The sequence below is a fragment of the Aphidius gifuensis genome, linkage group LG5 (assembly GCF_014905175.1).
Source record: "Aphidius gifuensis isolate YNYX2018 linkage group LG5, ASM1490517v1, whole genome shotgun sequence".
NCBI classification, from domain to species: domain Eukaryota; kingdom Metazoa; phylum Arthropoda; class Insecta; order Hymenoptera; family Braconidae; genus Aphidius; species Aphidius gifuensis.
Window position 1 is genome coordinate 2,527,572 of NC_057792.1, and position 18,285 is coordinate 2,545,856.

Here is an 18,285-nt window from a genome sequence, read left to right on the forward strand (position 1 = left end):
TGTGGCTCCCTCTTCAAAGGCGTTCACTTTTGTAATTTTTTTTTTTTTTATTTATTTAATAATATTATTATTATAATAAAATAGTGTCTTTTTTTTACTTGTATTTCTCCAAGTTGTATAAAAAAAAAAAGAAAATAACGCATGTGTGCATGGCCTCGCATTGACTTGACACAAATGTGTTACGGAATATGACACACGTACGTAAAAAAAAAAAAAACTTTGATACTTTATACCGGTTAATTGCTATAGTTAATATTAAAAATCATCATATTGCAATAGTTAACATTTAATAAAAATTACAGTGTGTAAATTATTTTGTTAAAAAGGCGTAAACTTTTATATTGCAAAAAACGCAACTAAAAAAGGAAAAAAAAAAGAGAGAAAAAATTGTGTGAGACATGAATCATTTGCTGATGGAATTGGATATTGATATGGTCAACACCAGGATATTGTTGCTTGCCTAATCAGGACTTGTAACAATTAATTTTATTTGTCAAAAAATAATACATATGGTATATTGTCAACAACAATGTAAAATATACATTGTTGTTTAGCAACACTGAACTTTGAGCTACATAAATTTTTTAGTGGATCAAAAAAGAAAAAAAAAAAGATTGTAAAACTAACTGGAATTACCCACACGAGGTTAATAAAATTACCAGTCTGTTATTTGAGATAGTAGACAGATTAATTGTGATTGCAAAAGAGTACATAATTATTTAAAAATATTATTTATATTTTTAAAAATGCCAACAGCGAGAACAAGCTCTTTACATGGTGTTTTACCACCTCATTATTTACATGAATTACCGGCACAAGAGGAAGAAAGATTGTCTAAAATATTTAACCAGCTGGATCATGATGGTAATGGTAAAATTGATGTACATGATTTATCAAATGCATTGCACAAAGTTGGTGTTCATAAGCGTTATGCTGAGGTAATTTTTTTGGCCAATTTTTTATTTATATTTTCACTTGTTCTTGTTTGGATTTATCAACTCTTTCAACATTCCATTTACTCAAAAAAATACTTTTTAGTGTTAATGATTGTTTTATCAATGTATATTTTTTATCCTAGACTTTGTATTTAATAATTTTAACCATGTCTATATTCTTTTTTTTTTTTTTTTTTATTTATTAATAAATTAAAAGGTTTCATTGAATTTAATTTGTGTCGTTATTGTCAGTGACATTGACAGTAAATGCAAATTAAATTAGAACCTTGAAATATATTTCAACTATTTTCCAACATAATGTACATTATTTCGTTTTTATTAGTTTTTTTTTATGATTAATTTTTATTGTTTTTTTGTTGACAGCAATTTATGGCTCAATCAGACAGCAATAAGAGTGGTGACATAAGTTTAGCTGAATTTATTCACTATGTCATTGAACATGAAAAAAAATTACGATTACAATTTTCACATCTTGATAAAAATAAAGATGGTATATTAATTTTTTGTTAAATAATAATGTTAATTAAATTATATAAAACTTCCTGAGGTTAAATTATTATAACGATTATTTTTTAATTTCTAGGTAAAATTGATTTGGAAGAACTCATTAGTTCATTCAACAAAGACTTGGGAATAAAAATGGACAGAGCAGAAGCAACAAAGCTTCTTCAGAGGTAATAAAATCCTCTAAAATTATAATGTAACTTTTTTTTAATTTAATTTATTATTTAGAATGGATCAAGATGGTAGTTTGAGCATTAATTTCAACGAATGGCGAGATTTTTTAATGTATGCACCAAGTGATGACATTCACCAGCTTATCATGTACTGGAGGCACTCAACGGTAAATAAATTATCATTAATTTTTTTATAATATTAAGATACTTTAGCATTGTTCTAATACACATCAAAGTGAGCAACAAATTATGTTGATTGTTGTTTAAACAAGCTGTTATTTTTAGTAGATTAATAAACAGAAAATAACAATTGTTAAACAATTATTAAAGCTAATAATTTTTAGTACATTTAGTTTATTTAATAATAAACAAGAAACAATAATTGTTTAACAATTATTAAAGCTAATAATTTCTAATGCATTTAGTTTGTTTGATGATAAACTATTTGCAAAATAATTGTCTACTTGACTTGACACGTGTGAGATTAAAATACAAGATAACTCGTTGACAATCATTGCAATTTTATTCGTTGATTATGAAGGCTCGACCACGTTGTTTTTCCCCACTATGTTTGTTAACAACAAACAAAAAAAAAAATAATAAAAATCATTTAATGACGTAGTTGTGATACCTCGTGTATTCAAAAATGACCTTGATCCCCAGCTGTTACCACGACTCTTCTACTGTCTGGTATCGTCAATTTTCTGCATAATGCCAAGACTTGCGCACTTCTTGTCAGCTTATCTGTATTTTATTAACCATCTTATTTTTGATAGAACACGTTTATAAAACATCATGAAATTTCTTCTATTTTATTTCGAAATGAATTATTTGCGATAAATACAAATTGATTGAAAGAAAAATTATAATTGAGCGTTTATTATTTTATGATAAATATGAAAAGTGATGTCGCGATTCGAGTCAAGTATAGGTCAAGTAAGATTTCATATTAAATCATATAGCTTTTTTTTTTTTTTTCATTTAAAATATTTATAATCGAAATGGACTTTGATATTTGTTTTTTTTTTTGTTTCTTAAATTTTTATTGGATTGTTTATTTAACAATTTTTATATTTATTTTAGTTTTTTAATTTATAATATTGTTTTTTTCTTTTTGTTTTAAAAAAATTCTTTTGTATTTTAGTAGACTTTCAAATAAATATCATGGAGAAATAAAAGTCATGAAAAGTGGGCCAAATATTTGTCTCAATCGTGCGTTCTACTTTTCAATTTATTCTCTTTCACTTTATCAAAATTAATTGTAGTTTTTTTTTTGTAATATTTAAAATATTGATTCAATATTTAAAAATAATATTAGCTTAATAATTTAATTTTTTTATTGATACTTAAATGATGAGAAAATTTTTTCTCTGACGTATTTAATCATCTGTTTTTTTTAGAAAAATTATTCGAATAATGACGCATGTTTAGACGTCAAAAAAAACTTTTTTTATTAATAAAAAAATTTATAAATTGAAAAAACAATATATTGATTATTTTTGATCATTAAAAAAATTATATATATATTTTTTATTTGATTTATAAACAACTGATGGACTTTAATCTACTCTCATCAATTTCTAGAAATTTCTTATTGTTTTATTATATCACATTTATGATATAAATAATTTTTATAAAAAAAAAATCAAGTCATGTTTTGAGGGGAAAAATTGAATTTCATTTTTTCAATTAATAATTTCTTTTTTTTTATCATGATCTTTTGGAGGTCGTCATTGTCAATGATTATGTTATCAAATTTAAAAAACTGACTAAATCCAGATCAACCTAAATAACTTGAATTTATTATTCAGCAAAAATTTTTTACTTTAACATTTATTTAAATTGAATGATTAAACAATTTTTTCACAATTTTAATTTATTTAATTTATTCATTTCAACTTGATATTATTTTAAATAATTAATTAATTATTTATCAAAATTAAAAATATCATTTCAAGTTTAGAAAATTATTTTTTTCCTTTTTTTAAAAACTGCAGGAAAATTCCTTGATTGATCTTTATCATGTGGCAATTTTGTCATATATTTCATCATTTATTATTCACAATAATGACGTCATTGTTACGCAGAATAAATTATTAATTGCATTTTGAAATATTTTCAAATGAAAAAATAATTGATAATTTTTATTTTTCAAATAATTTTAACATTTCCATTAAACCATTTTTTTTTAATGTGTTTAAACAATCATTAAAAAATTTAATCATTATGAAATGTTTTTTTCTTTCAATCTATAACAATTATTTGTTATAAATTTGTATTTTTTTTTTTTTTTTCTATTTTATCAACTCAATGACAAACCAACGTTTCGATATTTATTTTTAAAAAAAACCACAATTAATTTATAAAAAATTTTATTGCAATATGTAATATATAAAATTGTTCTTACTTTTAATATTTCTGTCTTTCACTTAGTCACAATTTGAAAGCAAGTTAAAACATGACGTCATGTAAAAAAATTTATCACTAAATAGTTTCGATTTTAAAAAATCCACTTGACTTTCAGAGTGTAACAAAAATTCCCCGAGTAAAAAAATAAATCTTTAGGAATTTCCCAAATATTTAAAAATTATAAACAACAATTTTACGTAATAATATAGCTATTTCGAATGAATGAATCAGAAATTATTCTGAGACCTGTAAAGAAGAAAAAAAAATAAAAAAAATAATTTCCATTGATCTTAGTCTCAAGATGATATTAAACTTGAATATTTTTTTTTACTTTCAGGATAAAAATAATATATGTCTGTTGATGGAGTCATGTATTTGCTAAACTTCAACATTAATAATCTCTAATTATTATCTCGATTCGTAATATTCCTGTTGATTAACATTAACTGTCTGTGACGTAGAAATTCGTAGTGGGGATAATACTCATTTTTTTACATCAAAAGCATTTCGAGTTTCTACCGGTATGTCTTGAATTAACATTTAACAAAGCTGCAGTTGTCTGTTAGAACTCCATGCTAACACATGCAGCTTCAAATAGATCTAGTTAATTTTTAATTTAATTTTTAATAAATATTCCAAGTTAAATATTTAAGTTTATTTTTTGATAAAGATAATATCAAGTGTCTTGTGTTAAAAATTAGAAATTTTATAAATTAATTTGTGATATTTAAAATACAATATGATACATGAAAAAAATTTGGATAATGGTTGTCAAGTTTGTGGGGAATTTTTACAAATTTATCATGAAATGTTACAAAGGGTATGTTAATTTTTTAAATTATAAAATTGTATTAAATTATTTGTCTATTTTTGGAGTTTTAAAAATCGAAAAAATGTAATGAAAACAAAACCACGTGTAGCTTAATTTAGTTAGGTTAAAATTTCGTGGATTATTTAATCATTTTGTGTTAATTTTTTATTGGTTTATCCAATAATAGAATATACCAGTTGAAAAAAAAATATATATATGTCAATGACTCATGATGATTCTTGAACTTAGATTAATTTTTCCAGCAGACAATATTTTTTTTTTTATTGGTTTTTTTTTTTTGATAAGAAAATGGACTTTTGTTTGTTAAATGAGATATGATAAGTTTTTTTATGTCTGTGGTTTTAGATAGCAAAATTAGAGCCAAGCTAGATGAGAATTAATTGAAATTTTTTAATTTTTTTTTTTGTTGAAGCTATTATCAAATGTCAGGTCATTGTTTCATGCAAACAATAAATTAATTATAAATGTAATTTAATCCACAAACACTTATTTCAACACAAAAAGTATCTCGTTGTTTTTTTTTTTTTTTAATATTTATATTTAAAAAAATAAAACAGGAAATAAGATAATTTAAAAATAAAATTATTTTAAAATTACGCAATAGGTATTTTGTGGTAATTTAAAAATGAAAATTTCCTTATTTTTCACTGCCAAGTTTTTCTTTTATTTTTAAAACAAAAAAAGAAAAATAGGAAATTTAAATTAAATTGATATTCAAGTTTTCTTTTTGATAAATTTTATTATTATTATTTTCGTTGATTTTAGTTGAGTGATAATGCTATTAGAAAATATTTACAACTGACATTGGACATGTTGGTCTCAAAGTCTTGTCGATCTGGCTAAATGCCCAAATTCTACCACCCAATTTTGATCATCAGCATTTTCAGACCAAATTAAAGCTCCACCTTGATTTTCATCTCAGTCACAATGACTGAAATCAATAACACTTTAAACTCTTAATAACTTTATTAATATTATTATCAAAAAAAAAAAGCACAACTTTATGTTAAAGATTTAAATCAGTCCGTTGTTTCTTTTTATTTTTGAGTTAAATTTTTTCAAGTGTTAAACTAATTATTCAACAATGGATAGTCTTGATAATATTGACAGTGATTTATTCCTTGAAATTTACGTAAAGTTAAGTATATAAAAAAATCGTCAAAAATTGAGGAAAAATTAAAAAGATTTATTCAATCAATTTAATTATAAACACAATAATCAATTCTATTTTTTAAATAAATTTAAAATTTTATTTTTAATCCAAATTTAGATGTCTATTGAAAGACTCACATGTTAATTTTAATAACAATACATTATTTATAATAAAACATTATAAATGTTTTTATTTTTAATTTTTAAAATATTTTATTTTTGTTATTTTCGCTTGGATAAATTTCATTTTAGGTGATTAACATTGTCCTGTTAAATATGTACTTTAGCACTGATTATAATTATGTTTATTTATCGGTGAAAAACCCCAACATGATGAACTTTAACAGCCAATTTAAAAAAATATAATAAAAAAAAGATTGTTATTTTATTTTTTAATAATTTAATATTATTTATTACAGTACATGGACATTGGAGAGGACATGGGTGTACCAGATGATTTTACAAACAGTGAAATGATATCTGGAATGTGGTGGAGGCATTTATTATCTGGTGGAATTGCTGGTGCAGTATCAAGAACCTGTACAGCACCACTTGACAGAATAAAAGTTTATCTTCAGGTAATTAAAAACAAAATAATAATAAAAATAAAACTAGTTGAATTAAAAAGCTAATATAATAGTATTTTGTTGTTTGTTATTAAATAGGTACATGGAACAAGACAATGTAACATATTAAGTTGCTTTAAATATATGTTACGAGAAGGTGGAGTAATGAGTTTATGGCGTGGTAATGGTATAAATGTACTTAAAATTGGTCCAGAAACAGCATTAAAATTCATGGCATATGAACAAATTAAAAGAGCAATTAAAGGCAATGATACACGTGAACTTGGTATTGATGAAAGATTTGTTGCTGGTTCAGTTGCTGGTGGTATTAGTCAATCAGCAATTTATCCACTTGAAGTACTAAAAACAAGACTTGCATTAAGAAAAACTGGTGAATTTAATAGTATTATTGATGCTGCTAGAAAAATATATTCACAAGGTGGAATTAAAAATTTTTATCGTGGTTATATACCAAATTTAATTGGTATACTACCATATGCTGGAATTGATTTGGCTGTTTATGAGGTAAAATATATTGTTGATATATTTTTTTATTATAATATTAATGTTGATTTGTTTTGTACTTTTTTTTAGACATTAAAAAATAGATATTTAAGATCACATGACAAAGATGAACAGCCAGCATTTTGGGTATTATTACTTTGTGGTACAGCTTCAAGTACAGCTGGACAAGTTTGCTCTTATCCTTTAGCTCTAGTCAGAACAAAACTTCAAGCACAAATATCTGGTAAAAGTCCAAATACAATGGTTGGTGTTTTTCAGGATATTGTTGAAAGAGAAGGTTTTAGAGGTTTATATCGTGGCTTAACTCCAAATTTTTTAAAGGTAATTGTTATTTTATTTATTGAATTTAAATAATATATTAATAAACAATTTTTATTTTACTAAAATAATTGCTCGCTTATTTTTTAAAGGTTGCTCCAGCTGTATCAATAAGTTACGTTGTTTATGAACACTTCAGACAAGCATTGGGTGTCAATATGACGTGATGAATATATTCATTAGGACTTATTAATTCAATTAAATTATTTCTACAACTATTTAATGCAATTTAACGATAATAGCTAAAAAAAAAATAATAAAGATTTTGACAAAGAGGAATAAAAAGAGACAAAGACTAAGAATTAAAAAAAATAATAATATTACAATGAAAACAAGCGCCAGAATATTATAATTAATCAACTGGTAATTCAATTTTTTTGCCTCTTTGATTATTTGAAAGTGCTCACATAATATTTATGCTTATTTAGTCAAAATATTGAATTAAATAATTTGTACTATTTATTTATTTTTTTCTTTTCTTTTCAATGAATTTATTGCCTCGTCAGTACATCATACTAATCAATGTTTAGATAGTTATTTTTTTTTTAATGGATAAGTTTTTCCATTTTGAAAAATTAATTATTGAAAGTATAAAAAAAATTAATTAAACATTTTTCTCTCAAGGGATGGTTATACTTACTCTGTGATAAGTGTAATTATAAGTATAAAGAAAAAAAAAATGAAAATGTTAACAAATGCTCTAGATAGTTGAAAAAAAAATTAAACATAAAGTTTTCTTTTCTAAAATCTCTTAAATATTTAATAATTTAAAAAAACTACATTGTAATAATTTAAATATTATCTTTAAATAGAAATTTTAAATATTATTAAAATAAACTTCCAGATATTAAATTTTTTTCTCTTATAAATAATAATAAACATTTGAAAAATAAAAAAACAAACAAAATGTTAAAATTAATCATTGTAAAATAAATGTTTTGCTGAATTTTTTTGCAAGTTGATGACAAAAAAAGACAACTTAAAAAACTTGATCGACTTTGTAAACTGTAAATGTATGAATACTCTTTTGACTGTACTGGAATTTTCCATACATATTTTAAAAATAAAAAAAAAAATATACAACAAATGATTTTAAATATTTTACATTTATTTTATTTATAATCCATGAGTTAATTATATTTTGCAGAATATTAATTATTTTTAAATGTTGTTTCAAAAATAGATACATAAAAAATATATGGAATCATCCTGAGATTTTCTTTTTGTTTTTTTATACAATGGAATTTTTTTTTTTTTTAATTTAAAAGACTTGCAGCACCTTCATCAACAATCCAATAAAGTGTACCATTTATTGGTTGAACTCTTGCAGCAGGTAAATCTTCCTTGTCTTTTAAAATTCTCTGAAGAAAAATTAACGAAAAAATTACTTCAAGATATACTGTGATGTTTTATTGATGAATCAAAGAAGAAAAAAGTAATTACCTTGACCATTTCACTCTTTCCAGCTCCAGTCATTGCAAAGACACATGTCTTGGCATTATTTATAACTGGAAATGTAAGTGTTATTCTTGATGGTGGTGGTTTTGGTGAATCAGTTATTGGACAAACCCATCTGGATGTTTCATCAAGTAAACGATGCCCAGGAAATAATGAACAAGTATGACCATCTGGTCCCATTCCCAATAGCAACATATCAAATCTTGGTACACTATCTGGTGGAAAATGTACAGACATTTTTTTGATGTAATCATTTGCAGCATCAGCAGCTAAAAAAATAAATTAACGAGTCATTTATAAATAACTTTATTTATCAAATAAATTTATGGAAAACAACAACAGATTAATTACTATTACCATTCATTTCTGGATCAATTGTTATAAATTGTTCCTCAGTAATTGGAATTTTTCCAATTAAAGATGATTTATATAATCCATAAGTTGAATCTTCACTGTCAAATGGTACAACACGTTCATCACAAAAGAAAAAACGCCATTTAGACCAATCTGTTTTAATTGTTGGTAAACCATCAGCTAAAAATTTTATCAATGAACCACCTAAATATAAATTTTTAACATTAGTTTATTTTTATAAATGAAATTTATAAATATTTATCAGTAAAAAGACAACCTGACAATCCAATTTTGAAGGTGTCACCGGTATCAATCGCATCATTAGCACTTTTTTCAATAATTTCTGATAATTTTTTGATAACTGCATTTGCATCAACTTCTGTTAGTATTGTTGCCATTTTAATTGTTGCTATTTTTATCTATAAAAATATTAAAAAACTAATAGTCTAAATTTATTAGATATTTTATTTTTAATTAATTATTATTATTCAATTTTTTTTCATGCAAATATACAACGAGATGACACGACGTGGTGTGTTTTTTTTTTTGCCGACAAACATTAACAATAATGTTAAAACAGATGAAATAAATAAAAAAATTGTTATTGTTATTTAATTGGGATAATAGTGAAGATACTAACTGTATAGTGACGCTAACTGTTTATTCTTTTTTAAATTTAAAATATAATTTTAATTAGTAATTAATAATTAATTTAAAAAAAATTATTTACCAAAATAAAAAATATTTTTTAATTTTAATACAATTGTTATTTAAATTATTTTTTAAAAAACCATCAATAAAATAAAAAAAATAAAAAAAATTTAAATTTTATAATTTTAGAAAAAATATATTTAACAATAATTATTAATTAATAATAAAATTAATAATTAAAAAATATATTTAAAAAATTTATAAATAATAAACTTGATGCAAATTTAAAAATATATATATAAAAATTATATAAATTAATAACTTGATGCAAATATAAATTAAAAAATAATATATATATATCATAATATCATGATTATTTTTATTATCATTGGCCAAAATCAGCTGATGGCTGTATAAACATGCCAAGAATACTAAAGTAAACAAATAAAAATAAATAAACAAAACAAAACAACAATTCACCTTGAAATAATAATAAAAAAAAATTCAGTAAAGATGCTTAAGAAAAAAAAATCTGTTTAAAGTTAAAAATAAAAACTGGAAGATTAATATTTTGATAATTTTATGGAAAGTTTATTGAGGTTATATACTGCATAAAACTCATCAAAATAAATAGATATTATTAAATATATTTAATAATAAAAATATAATGTCACTTCGTGTTAGATTATCAAGAACTAAAGTTGGTAAATTTATAAGTAATATTGCAATGAAATGTTGGGCCTATTCTGGTGCTTACATTATAATATGTTTTATTTTATACTGGTTTTATGGTGGAATTTTAGCATTTTTTCTACTATGTTTTGCAACAACAGGTAAATAAAATAAATTGATAATTAATTAATTAATACAAGTATTTAAATGATTAATATTTCTATGTATTTGTTGTTTAAATTGTAGGTGTTTTATATAGAATGGAAGATCAATTGTTATATCATCCAGAATTACCAGCTCATTCACGTGTTTATGTGCCAGCACCATCAATGTTTAATTTACCATATCAAAGTGTTTATACTAGATCACATGATGGAACAATGTTACACATGTTTTTTATAACCCAGCCAAATGACAAAATTAAATCATCACCAACAATACTATTTCTTCATGGAAATGCTGGAAACATGGGACACAGGTAAATTGTATTTTTTATATTTTCCATATTAATTATTAATTATTAATTAATACCTTTTTATTTTTAGACTACAAAATGTTTGTGGTCTCTATCACAAATTACATTGTAATATTTTAATGCTAGAGTATCGAGGATATGGTTTGTCTCAAGGTACACCATCTGAAAGTGGTCTCTACATGGATGCACAAGCTGGATTAAATTTTCTAGCATCTAGAACAGATATTAATACTAATGAAATAATTGTATTTGGCAGATCACTTGGTAATTAATTTTATCATGAAAATTACTCTAATATTTATTCATTAATGTGTGTTTATTAATGGTTTTTTTTGTTTGTTTAATCATTAGGTGGTGCTGTTGCAATTGATTTAGCAACAAAACTTGATAACACACAAAAAATGTGGTGTTTAATTGTGGAAAATACATTTACAAGTATTCCAGATATGGCAAAAATATTAATTGGTTTGAAATTATTAAAATATTTACCACTTATTTTTTATAAAAATAAATTTATGTCATTGATAAAAATGAGATCAATAAGTATACCAGTATTATTTATATCTGGTCTTGCTGACACATTGGTACCACCAAAAATGATGGAAGATTTATATAATCATTGCAAGTATTGTCATAAAAGATTATTAACAATACCTGGTGGTACACACAATGAAACATGGAATAAAAATAATTATTATGAAAATTTACAAAAATTCATTGATGAATTACGTGATAATCCACCAAAACGTGTTGATCATTATCAAATTGATGTTATTTAAAATAATTATTTTATACATTAAAAAAAAAATTGAGCATTTAAAAATACAAAAATTAATAATAATCATAATTATTATTATTTAAATAAAATAAAGTTGATTTTTTTTGATGATAGTAGTTGATAAATTTTAGTATCCCAAATGAGTCTCATGATTGAAAAAATAAATTGTTTATATGTTTGTGTGAGATACTGTGATGACATAATAATTTTTTAGCATGATTAAATAGTGTAATTGTAAATGGGATCAATTGTTAATTCCTTGATGGAATAATAAATCTCAAATTGTAATAAAATGAAATATAAAATATATTTGCAGAAAAAAAGAAAAATTTTTATTGTATTAATATTTATAAAAAATTAAATAATCATCAACAGTTACATATTCATGTATTATTTATTAATTACCAAAACACTATGTATATTTACATATTTTATTCTATAAGGATTTCTCTGGTATTTCTGGTTCAGCTGGTATTATTTCCAAATAGTTATATACCAGCTAAAAAATATTGAATAGTAGAAAAAAACATAAATTTATTTTTAAAAAGTTTTTTATTACAGTAAAAATTTTTATTTTCAATTATAGAACAAAATTTTAATTTTTTTAATAATTGAATATTTTAATTTTAAGTTATTAATAATTATATAATTACTCGTGAATTATTATATCTTCAGACTTGTCTCCATTTTGATCTATTATTTTATAAATATAAGTATTCCAATAGTAAAAACTATAAATAATAGTTTTCATCGTAGATTGGTACATCCTACGCTTTGTTAGAGTCCACAGTGATGGTTTTTGAATTGAATCGACGTAAGTTTTTTCTAACTTATCAATAATAAGTCTGCCTATGAGACTATTGTATTCTGGCATATCTTTAAACCAGTACTGAGCTCCTTTTAATATTTCTATATAACATTGATTTTTCAAATCTGCTCCTGTCAAATCTGTGAAACGCTTGTATATTATGTTAAGGAAAAAAATAACCGTTTGATTGGTCCTCTTTGTATAATCATTGATGTACCAACCAAGGGCGAGTGCATGGGATTCTAAGTCTTCTAAGTCCTTAGGCTTATTATAATTTATACAGAAAGTACTGATTTTTTCCCAGATATATTCTGCATCATGTTCAACTTCAAAATATCTGTTCATATTTGCTTGAAATTTTTTTAAAAACTTTTCTCTAGGTAACATGAGAATATCTACTATATTTGCTTTAAATTTTTGGACCTTGATTGAAGTAATATTTTCATAATCGTATATCCGACTACAGTTCAAAACGAGTCCATCATATGATGGTTCCTGTATTTTATCAGCATATAAATGGTGTTCCAACCGATAAATAATATTTTCAATTTCGTCTTCAGAGTAGTGTCCAATTGCTTGTTGTTCTTGCATTTCTTTTAATAATTTTATATAAAATTCGTTGTTCGATACCTGTTCAGGAAATTTTTCCATACGATTAATTATTGTATCAAACCAGAGATCTCGTTTTGATGATTTCAAAATTATGACGATATATGGTTCTATAAAATTTACTCGGTGACGCTCATAATTTATGTAAACATTGTCTAAAATTTTCCAGAAATTTTCTATATTTTTTCTTGATCTAACAGCAAGTCTTGATAATATTGAGGCACTATCTCCTGGATCTTTTTTTCCCGGGATGCACGATGCTGAAAGCAGAAATTAAAGAAAGAAAAAAATAAAAAATTCCGCTTTGACACCGAATAATGATAGTTGAATAATGTATACAATAAACAAATAACATGATGTATTAATTAATAAAATAAATCGCAAAAATTTTATACAGAAAATATTTTTATAATATTGGACCAAAGGGTGACCTTGTTTATTCATTGAAGAGAGAACAGAATATATTTTTGCTTATAATTTTATCTATTGTGGGGCACAGGCTCTTAGACATTATTCTATTTGATATTTAACATTTGTAGTTTAGCATTTTACATTTATTTTTTTGAATTTATGAATTAAAAAAAAAAACGAAAAACTTTTTACTGAAAAATATGAGAAAAAAAATTAGCATGTTGCGAGTACGCGCGGGGAAGTGAAACTTCTTTCGGAGTAGTTGCATGTAATTCTCCCCTCTATCCGCGTGTGACCGAGCGTGTGACCAAGCGTAGAGCGTATAACTGCGTATAACAGAGAGTGTGACGCTAGCGAGTAGCGAGGCCTCGAATTTTGTCGCTACCCTCCGTAAAGAAGTTTTACTTCAATAATATTTTACACAATTTTACATGTAGTTAAATTGAGATATTCAATTATAAAAAATGGATAATATTATAGTTTGTACCTTCAGAAAGAACTGCACTTGAAGCAACGATAGCAAGCATCAAAATTAATTTATTAAAATCCATCTTAAAATATTAACAACAAATTTTTGATTTAATTAAATATATATATAAAAAAAAATTATATAATGTAGTTTTAGAAGAAAAATGTGACTCCATTCGAGTAGTAACAACTTTGTACTGACTACTGAGGTCTGAGGAGATAGATTTCTCTTAGTTTGTCAAGTTTGTGATTTTCTAGAATTTGAGAAAATTTTATTACAATAGAATATTGGCCGGCCAAGGGTAAATCTTACCTTGATATACATTTAAGAGAAAAAAACCTGTTCAGTAGGGGTAGTAAATAGTTGCCTTTTATTTCCACTTTTCCCCATGGGGCACAAGTTCTTAGACCCCATCACCCCAATATAGACATTCAGTTGCATTCCATTGCATTCGGACTTCGGTGGACTTCGGATTATGCACATAAATGATCTCTCCAGTTTATGTTTGTCAAACAATCAATTTTTCTTAGTTATTATTTAATTTGAATAGAATTTCCAGCATAAAAAAAAAAATTATTATAAATGAAATATGAAAAGATTATTAAATTATTCAAATTACTTTTATTTCGGCGATAAATATGTATATAAATAAATTAACTTTTTATAAAACTCATTTTCATTTTTTTTCAGTTAAAATTTTTGCTTTACTTTATTAAAAAACGTTAATTGAATAACATTTACTGATGTATTAATTAGATTAAAGATATATACTAATATACGAGACAAGAAGACTAGAAATGTTTATTAACAGTTAGCTGACAAGTGACGGGCCGACCAAAAAACAATGATTGTAACTGATTGTACTTGGATTGTAGATGATTGTTATATATTTAGTTTTGTTTGTCAACCCCCTAATTAATTTTAATTAATTAATGAATATTTGAAGTTGCCAGATAGCCGACATTTATAATTTTTAAATGGCTGATATTTTTATATTAGTAAGATGCTTAATTTATAGCAAATCGTTTGTACATCATTATTTTACGTTTGTCATTTTATAAAAATTTTTATTTTTTTAAATATTTATTAAAAACTATTGTACTATTCATCCCCCTACTGGCTGCTTTCTTTCATGAACTTATGTTCAGAACATTGATGTGATCTTCATCAGCGCACGCGTAGGCGCAAAGGCGCAGAATTATTAAAATGGCTGTGCATTGGCGCCGGTATTATATTCATATTTTTCTTGACAATTGTGTACTAACCTAAAAATATATGTAATGCCAGTGGTTGCCAGCACCAATGCACAGCCATTTAAAAAAAAATAAATAATTCTGCGCATTTGCGCCTACGCGTGCGCTGATGGAGATCACATCAGTGTTCATGAAAGAAAGCAGCCATTATCACTGTTAGGGTGCGAACTCACGACAAGCTAAAATTTCCGCTTGTAAACATGGCGGCCAATGGCGGTGCAATGGCGGCTGCAAAAATAACCAAATTATAACTAAATTCACTAAATTTACTGAATTTACTGCAAATCCGTGGTGTCTCTCCGTGACTGCAGAACAAGCTTGACACCGCCAAGCTTGTTCTAAAATCACGGATTTGCAGTAAATTTAGTAAATTTGGTTATTTTTGCAGCCGCCATGTTTACAAGCGGAAATTTTAGCTTGTCGTGAGTTCGAGCCCTTAATGAGTACTTGCGCATGCGCGGGTACAGTGATAAAAAAATGGCGACCAAATGTCATGTTGGTGTTGACTGTTGGGCAATGTTATGGAGGCTTAATAAAATGTGTACACAGTACAGTGTACACTATACAACAATAAACAATTGTAAACAATAATATTTTCTAAATAATCAACAACGAAGTAAACAAATATTTAATTACTGTCTTAATTAAATTAATTAAATTCGATATGTCAAGTTTTATTAGAGTAACAAATAATTTTATTTTATTTCAGATGGTTAAAAGTATAAGTATTAATAAAAAACCAATATACCTAATAATAAATTACTACTTGAACAAGTACCAGTAGCAAATGATGACAAAAATAAAAATAAACAAAGTGCCTCTGAAAAATGGGAGATCTGATAGAATAAATGATCATGATAATCCTAAAAAATTGAATAAATTAGTCATCAATATTTATATACCTAAAAAAAACATTCATAAAAAAATAGATATTACGTCAAGTACATATAATGGAGTATCAATATATCAAGTTTAACAACAACAACACAACAACAACACCACCTTTAGCAGCATCACCAAATGCTAGTAAAAAATTGATACTCAAAATACCATTTGATAAATAAAAATTTAGAAATAATCATAGGTATATTGTGAGATCATAAATATCAGAATATTTTGGTGTTTCAAAAATTCTGGGTGAAAATCAAATTGAAGAAAGCAATGCTGTATATATATATATCAAGTAAGAAAAGACAAAATATTGATGTATATAAAGCACTCAATGATACATCAAATTGTCATTTTGATGAATCAGGGTATGATCTTTTAAATATTATTTTATTTTTATATTTTATATTTTTTAGGATCAATCATGTTTTATTTTCGAAACAACAAGATATAACTATCAACTACCTGATGCTTTGACATATTGTCACAATAAAAATGACTTTATTCCAGGAAATTTAACTTTTGATAAAGATGGTGAATTAAAAATTTATGTTTTCAAATGGTCTATACATGCATCATCTAGAAGCAATATATTGTGTGGTGTATTGAATTATTTACCACCAGAAATGATTTTCAGTAATTTACATGATGTTGAGTTATGGAGTGTTAGAGTATTATATGATGATATAGGCAATCTACCTTGTGTTATGTTATGTTACCTAAAAGTTATGATAATACAGATGAAAAAATTATCAAAGCACAATATACACAGCGATTTTATGTTAGTAAGGGTGCTCGTGATTTAGTTTCAAAGGTAAAACATATTTTTTTTTGTCATTAAAAAGAAGCAAATATATATATTTTATTTTATTTTTTTTTTTAGATTGAAAACATTGTGTTGAATGATGTACTTGATTTGATTTGATTTCTTGAACATCAGAAAAAAATGGGTACATAAGAACATGAGAAGCAAATAATTTATTGATGGTGAAACAAGAAATTTATCTAATATAGTTGCTGTTGGTAGATTTCATCCTGGTTTATTAGCACTTTCACTTGGTACAACTACCCCACGACAACTAAGCATTGAATTCATACGAAGACGTGGATTAGATGCAAAATTTATTTTCATCGAATAAAGATTTTTAAATTATTTAAATTATCATTTTGTTTTATTTAAAATAATTATAAATATATTTTTTATATTTTGTCAGAACAACAATTGTATTTTACCAAAAAAATTAGTTGCTGCCAGCTATTATAATTGAGACGCTTTATTAAATTTCACTGAATCACAAAAACGTGTTCTATCAACATCAGGGCTTATTAAAACAATGGTTACATAACATTTTAATTAATTATTTTATTTAATTAAAAAAAGTGAATATTTAAGTTAATATAATTTTTTTTTGTCGGTTTACAGATTCAGATTTAACGAAGAAAATTATGTGAGGCTTCAGCCTGAATGGATGTCATTTAGAAATCCATTGACTAAATATATAAAATATGTTGTATTATTCTAATTTTAATATAAATGTGATCTACGAATGTAGACATTTGAAGAGGCAAAACACTACAGATAAAGTAGCAAATAATATTTTTATTTTTATTAAGGTACAACTAGGGAAAATTAAAAATAATGACGATTTCACGAATTTTATAGAGTAGATAATTGAAATAACGATACGCCTTTTTCTTTAATCAGTTTTTTTGTTATAAGATGTTTTTTTGATTAATTAACTGTTAAAGATGGTCCTTTTTTTTGAGGTTGAACATAGGTTCTTATGGAAAAAGATGTTCGGCTTTTCATAATACCCCATCGAAATACTTGAAAAAATAATGCCATATTTACCAAAAACTAAAGGATAAAACTAGAAAAAAAGACGAAAAATCATCACCCAAATTTAGTATAGGTTTTAATATTCAATTTTAATTAATAGAGGATAATAAATTTTTGTCTTTGTCTAAATACTTGAGTGGAAGTGAGAAACAGTATTCTCTTTCTAATCTTTCGTCCTTTTCGC

The 18,285-nt window shown here is 24.6% G+C and overlaps 3 protein-coding genes and 1 long non-coding RNA gene across 5 annotated transcripts; 3 read left to right on the plus strand and 1 right to left on the minus strand.

Moving 5' to 3' along the window:
• Positions 1 to 98: 98 nt before the first annotated feature.
• LOC122856816 (calcium-binding mitochondrial carrier protein SCaMC-2-A) lies at positions 99 to 7,728 on the plus strand. Of its 2 annotated transcripts, XM_044158673.1 has the most exons (9): positions 99 to 197; positions 303 to 938; positions 1,320 to 1,446; positions 1,540 to 1,630; positions 1,689 to 1,800; positions 6,446 to 6,604; positions 6,692 to 7,117; positions 7,187 to 7,438; positions 7,528 to 7,728. In XM_044158673.1, exons 2-9 carry the CDS (start codon positions 747 to 749, stop codon positions 7,600 to 7,602), a joined length of 1,434 nt encoding a protein of 477 aa, XP_044014608.1. In that variant the 5' UTR covers positions 99 to 197; positions 303 to 746; the 3' UTR covers positions 7,603 to 7,728. The 2 variants fall into 2 exon arrangements, with proteins under 2 accessions (XP_044014608.1, XP_044014610.1); XM_044158675.1 differs by lacking the exons at positions 99 to 197; positions 303 to 938; positions 1,320 to 1,446; positions 1,540 to 1,630; positions 1,689 to 1,800 and adding an exon at positions 4,561 to 4,862.
• Positions 7,729 to 8,647: 919 nt separating this feature from the next.
• On the minus strand, positions 8,648 to 9,976 carry LOC122856874 (6-phosphogluconolactonase). The gene is made up of 5 exons (XM_044158754.1): positions 9,888 to 9,976; positions 9,525 to 9,666; positions 9,251 to 9,451; positions 8,879 to 9,162; positions 8,648 to 8,796 (listed from the first exon to the last, which is right to left on the minus strand). The coding sequence occupies exons 2-5, from the start codon at positions 9,643 to 9,645 to the stop codon at positions 8,692 to 8,694; spliced, it is 711 nt and encodes a 236-aa protein (XP_044014689.1). The 5' UTR covers positions 9,646 to 9,666; positions 9,888 to 9,976; the 3' UTR covers positions 8,648 to 8,691.
• A 410-nt stretch (positions 9,977 to 10,386) lies between these two features.
• Positions 10,387 to 11,852, plus strand: LOC122856857 (protein ABHD13). Its single transcript, XM_044158729.1, has 4 exons — positions 10,387 to 10,731; positions 10,817 to 11,048; positions 11,116 to 11,309; positions 11,397 to 11,852. Exons 1-4 carry the CDS (start codon positions 10,566 to 10,568, stop codon positions 11,822 to 11,824), a joined length of 1,020 nt encoding a protein of 339 aa, XP_044014664.1. The 5' UTR covers positions 10,387 to 10,565; the 3' UTR covers positions 11,825 to 11,852.
• Positions 11,853 to 15,874: 4,022 nt separating this feature from the next.
• Positions 15,875 to 17,575, plus strand: LOC122856903. The gene is made up of 4 exons (XR_006374161.1): positions 15,875 to 15,989; positions 16,083 to 16,556; positions 16,678 to 17,075; positions 17,145 to 17,575. It is a non-coding gene; the product is annotated as an uncharacterized LOC122856903 (long non-coding RNA).
• The last annotated feature ends 710 nt before the right edge of the window (positions 17,576 to 18,285 follow it).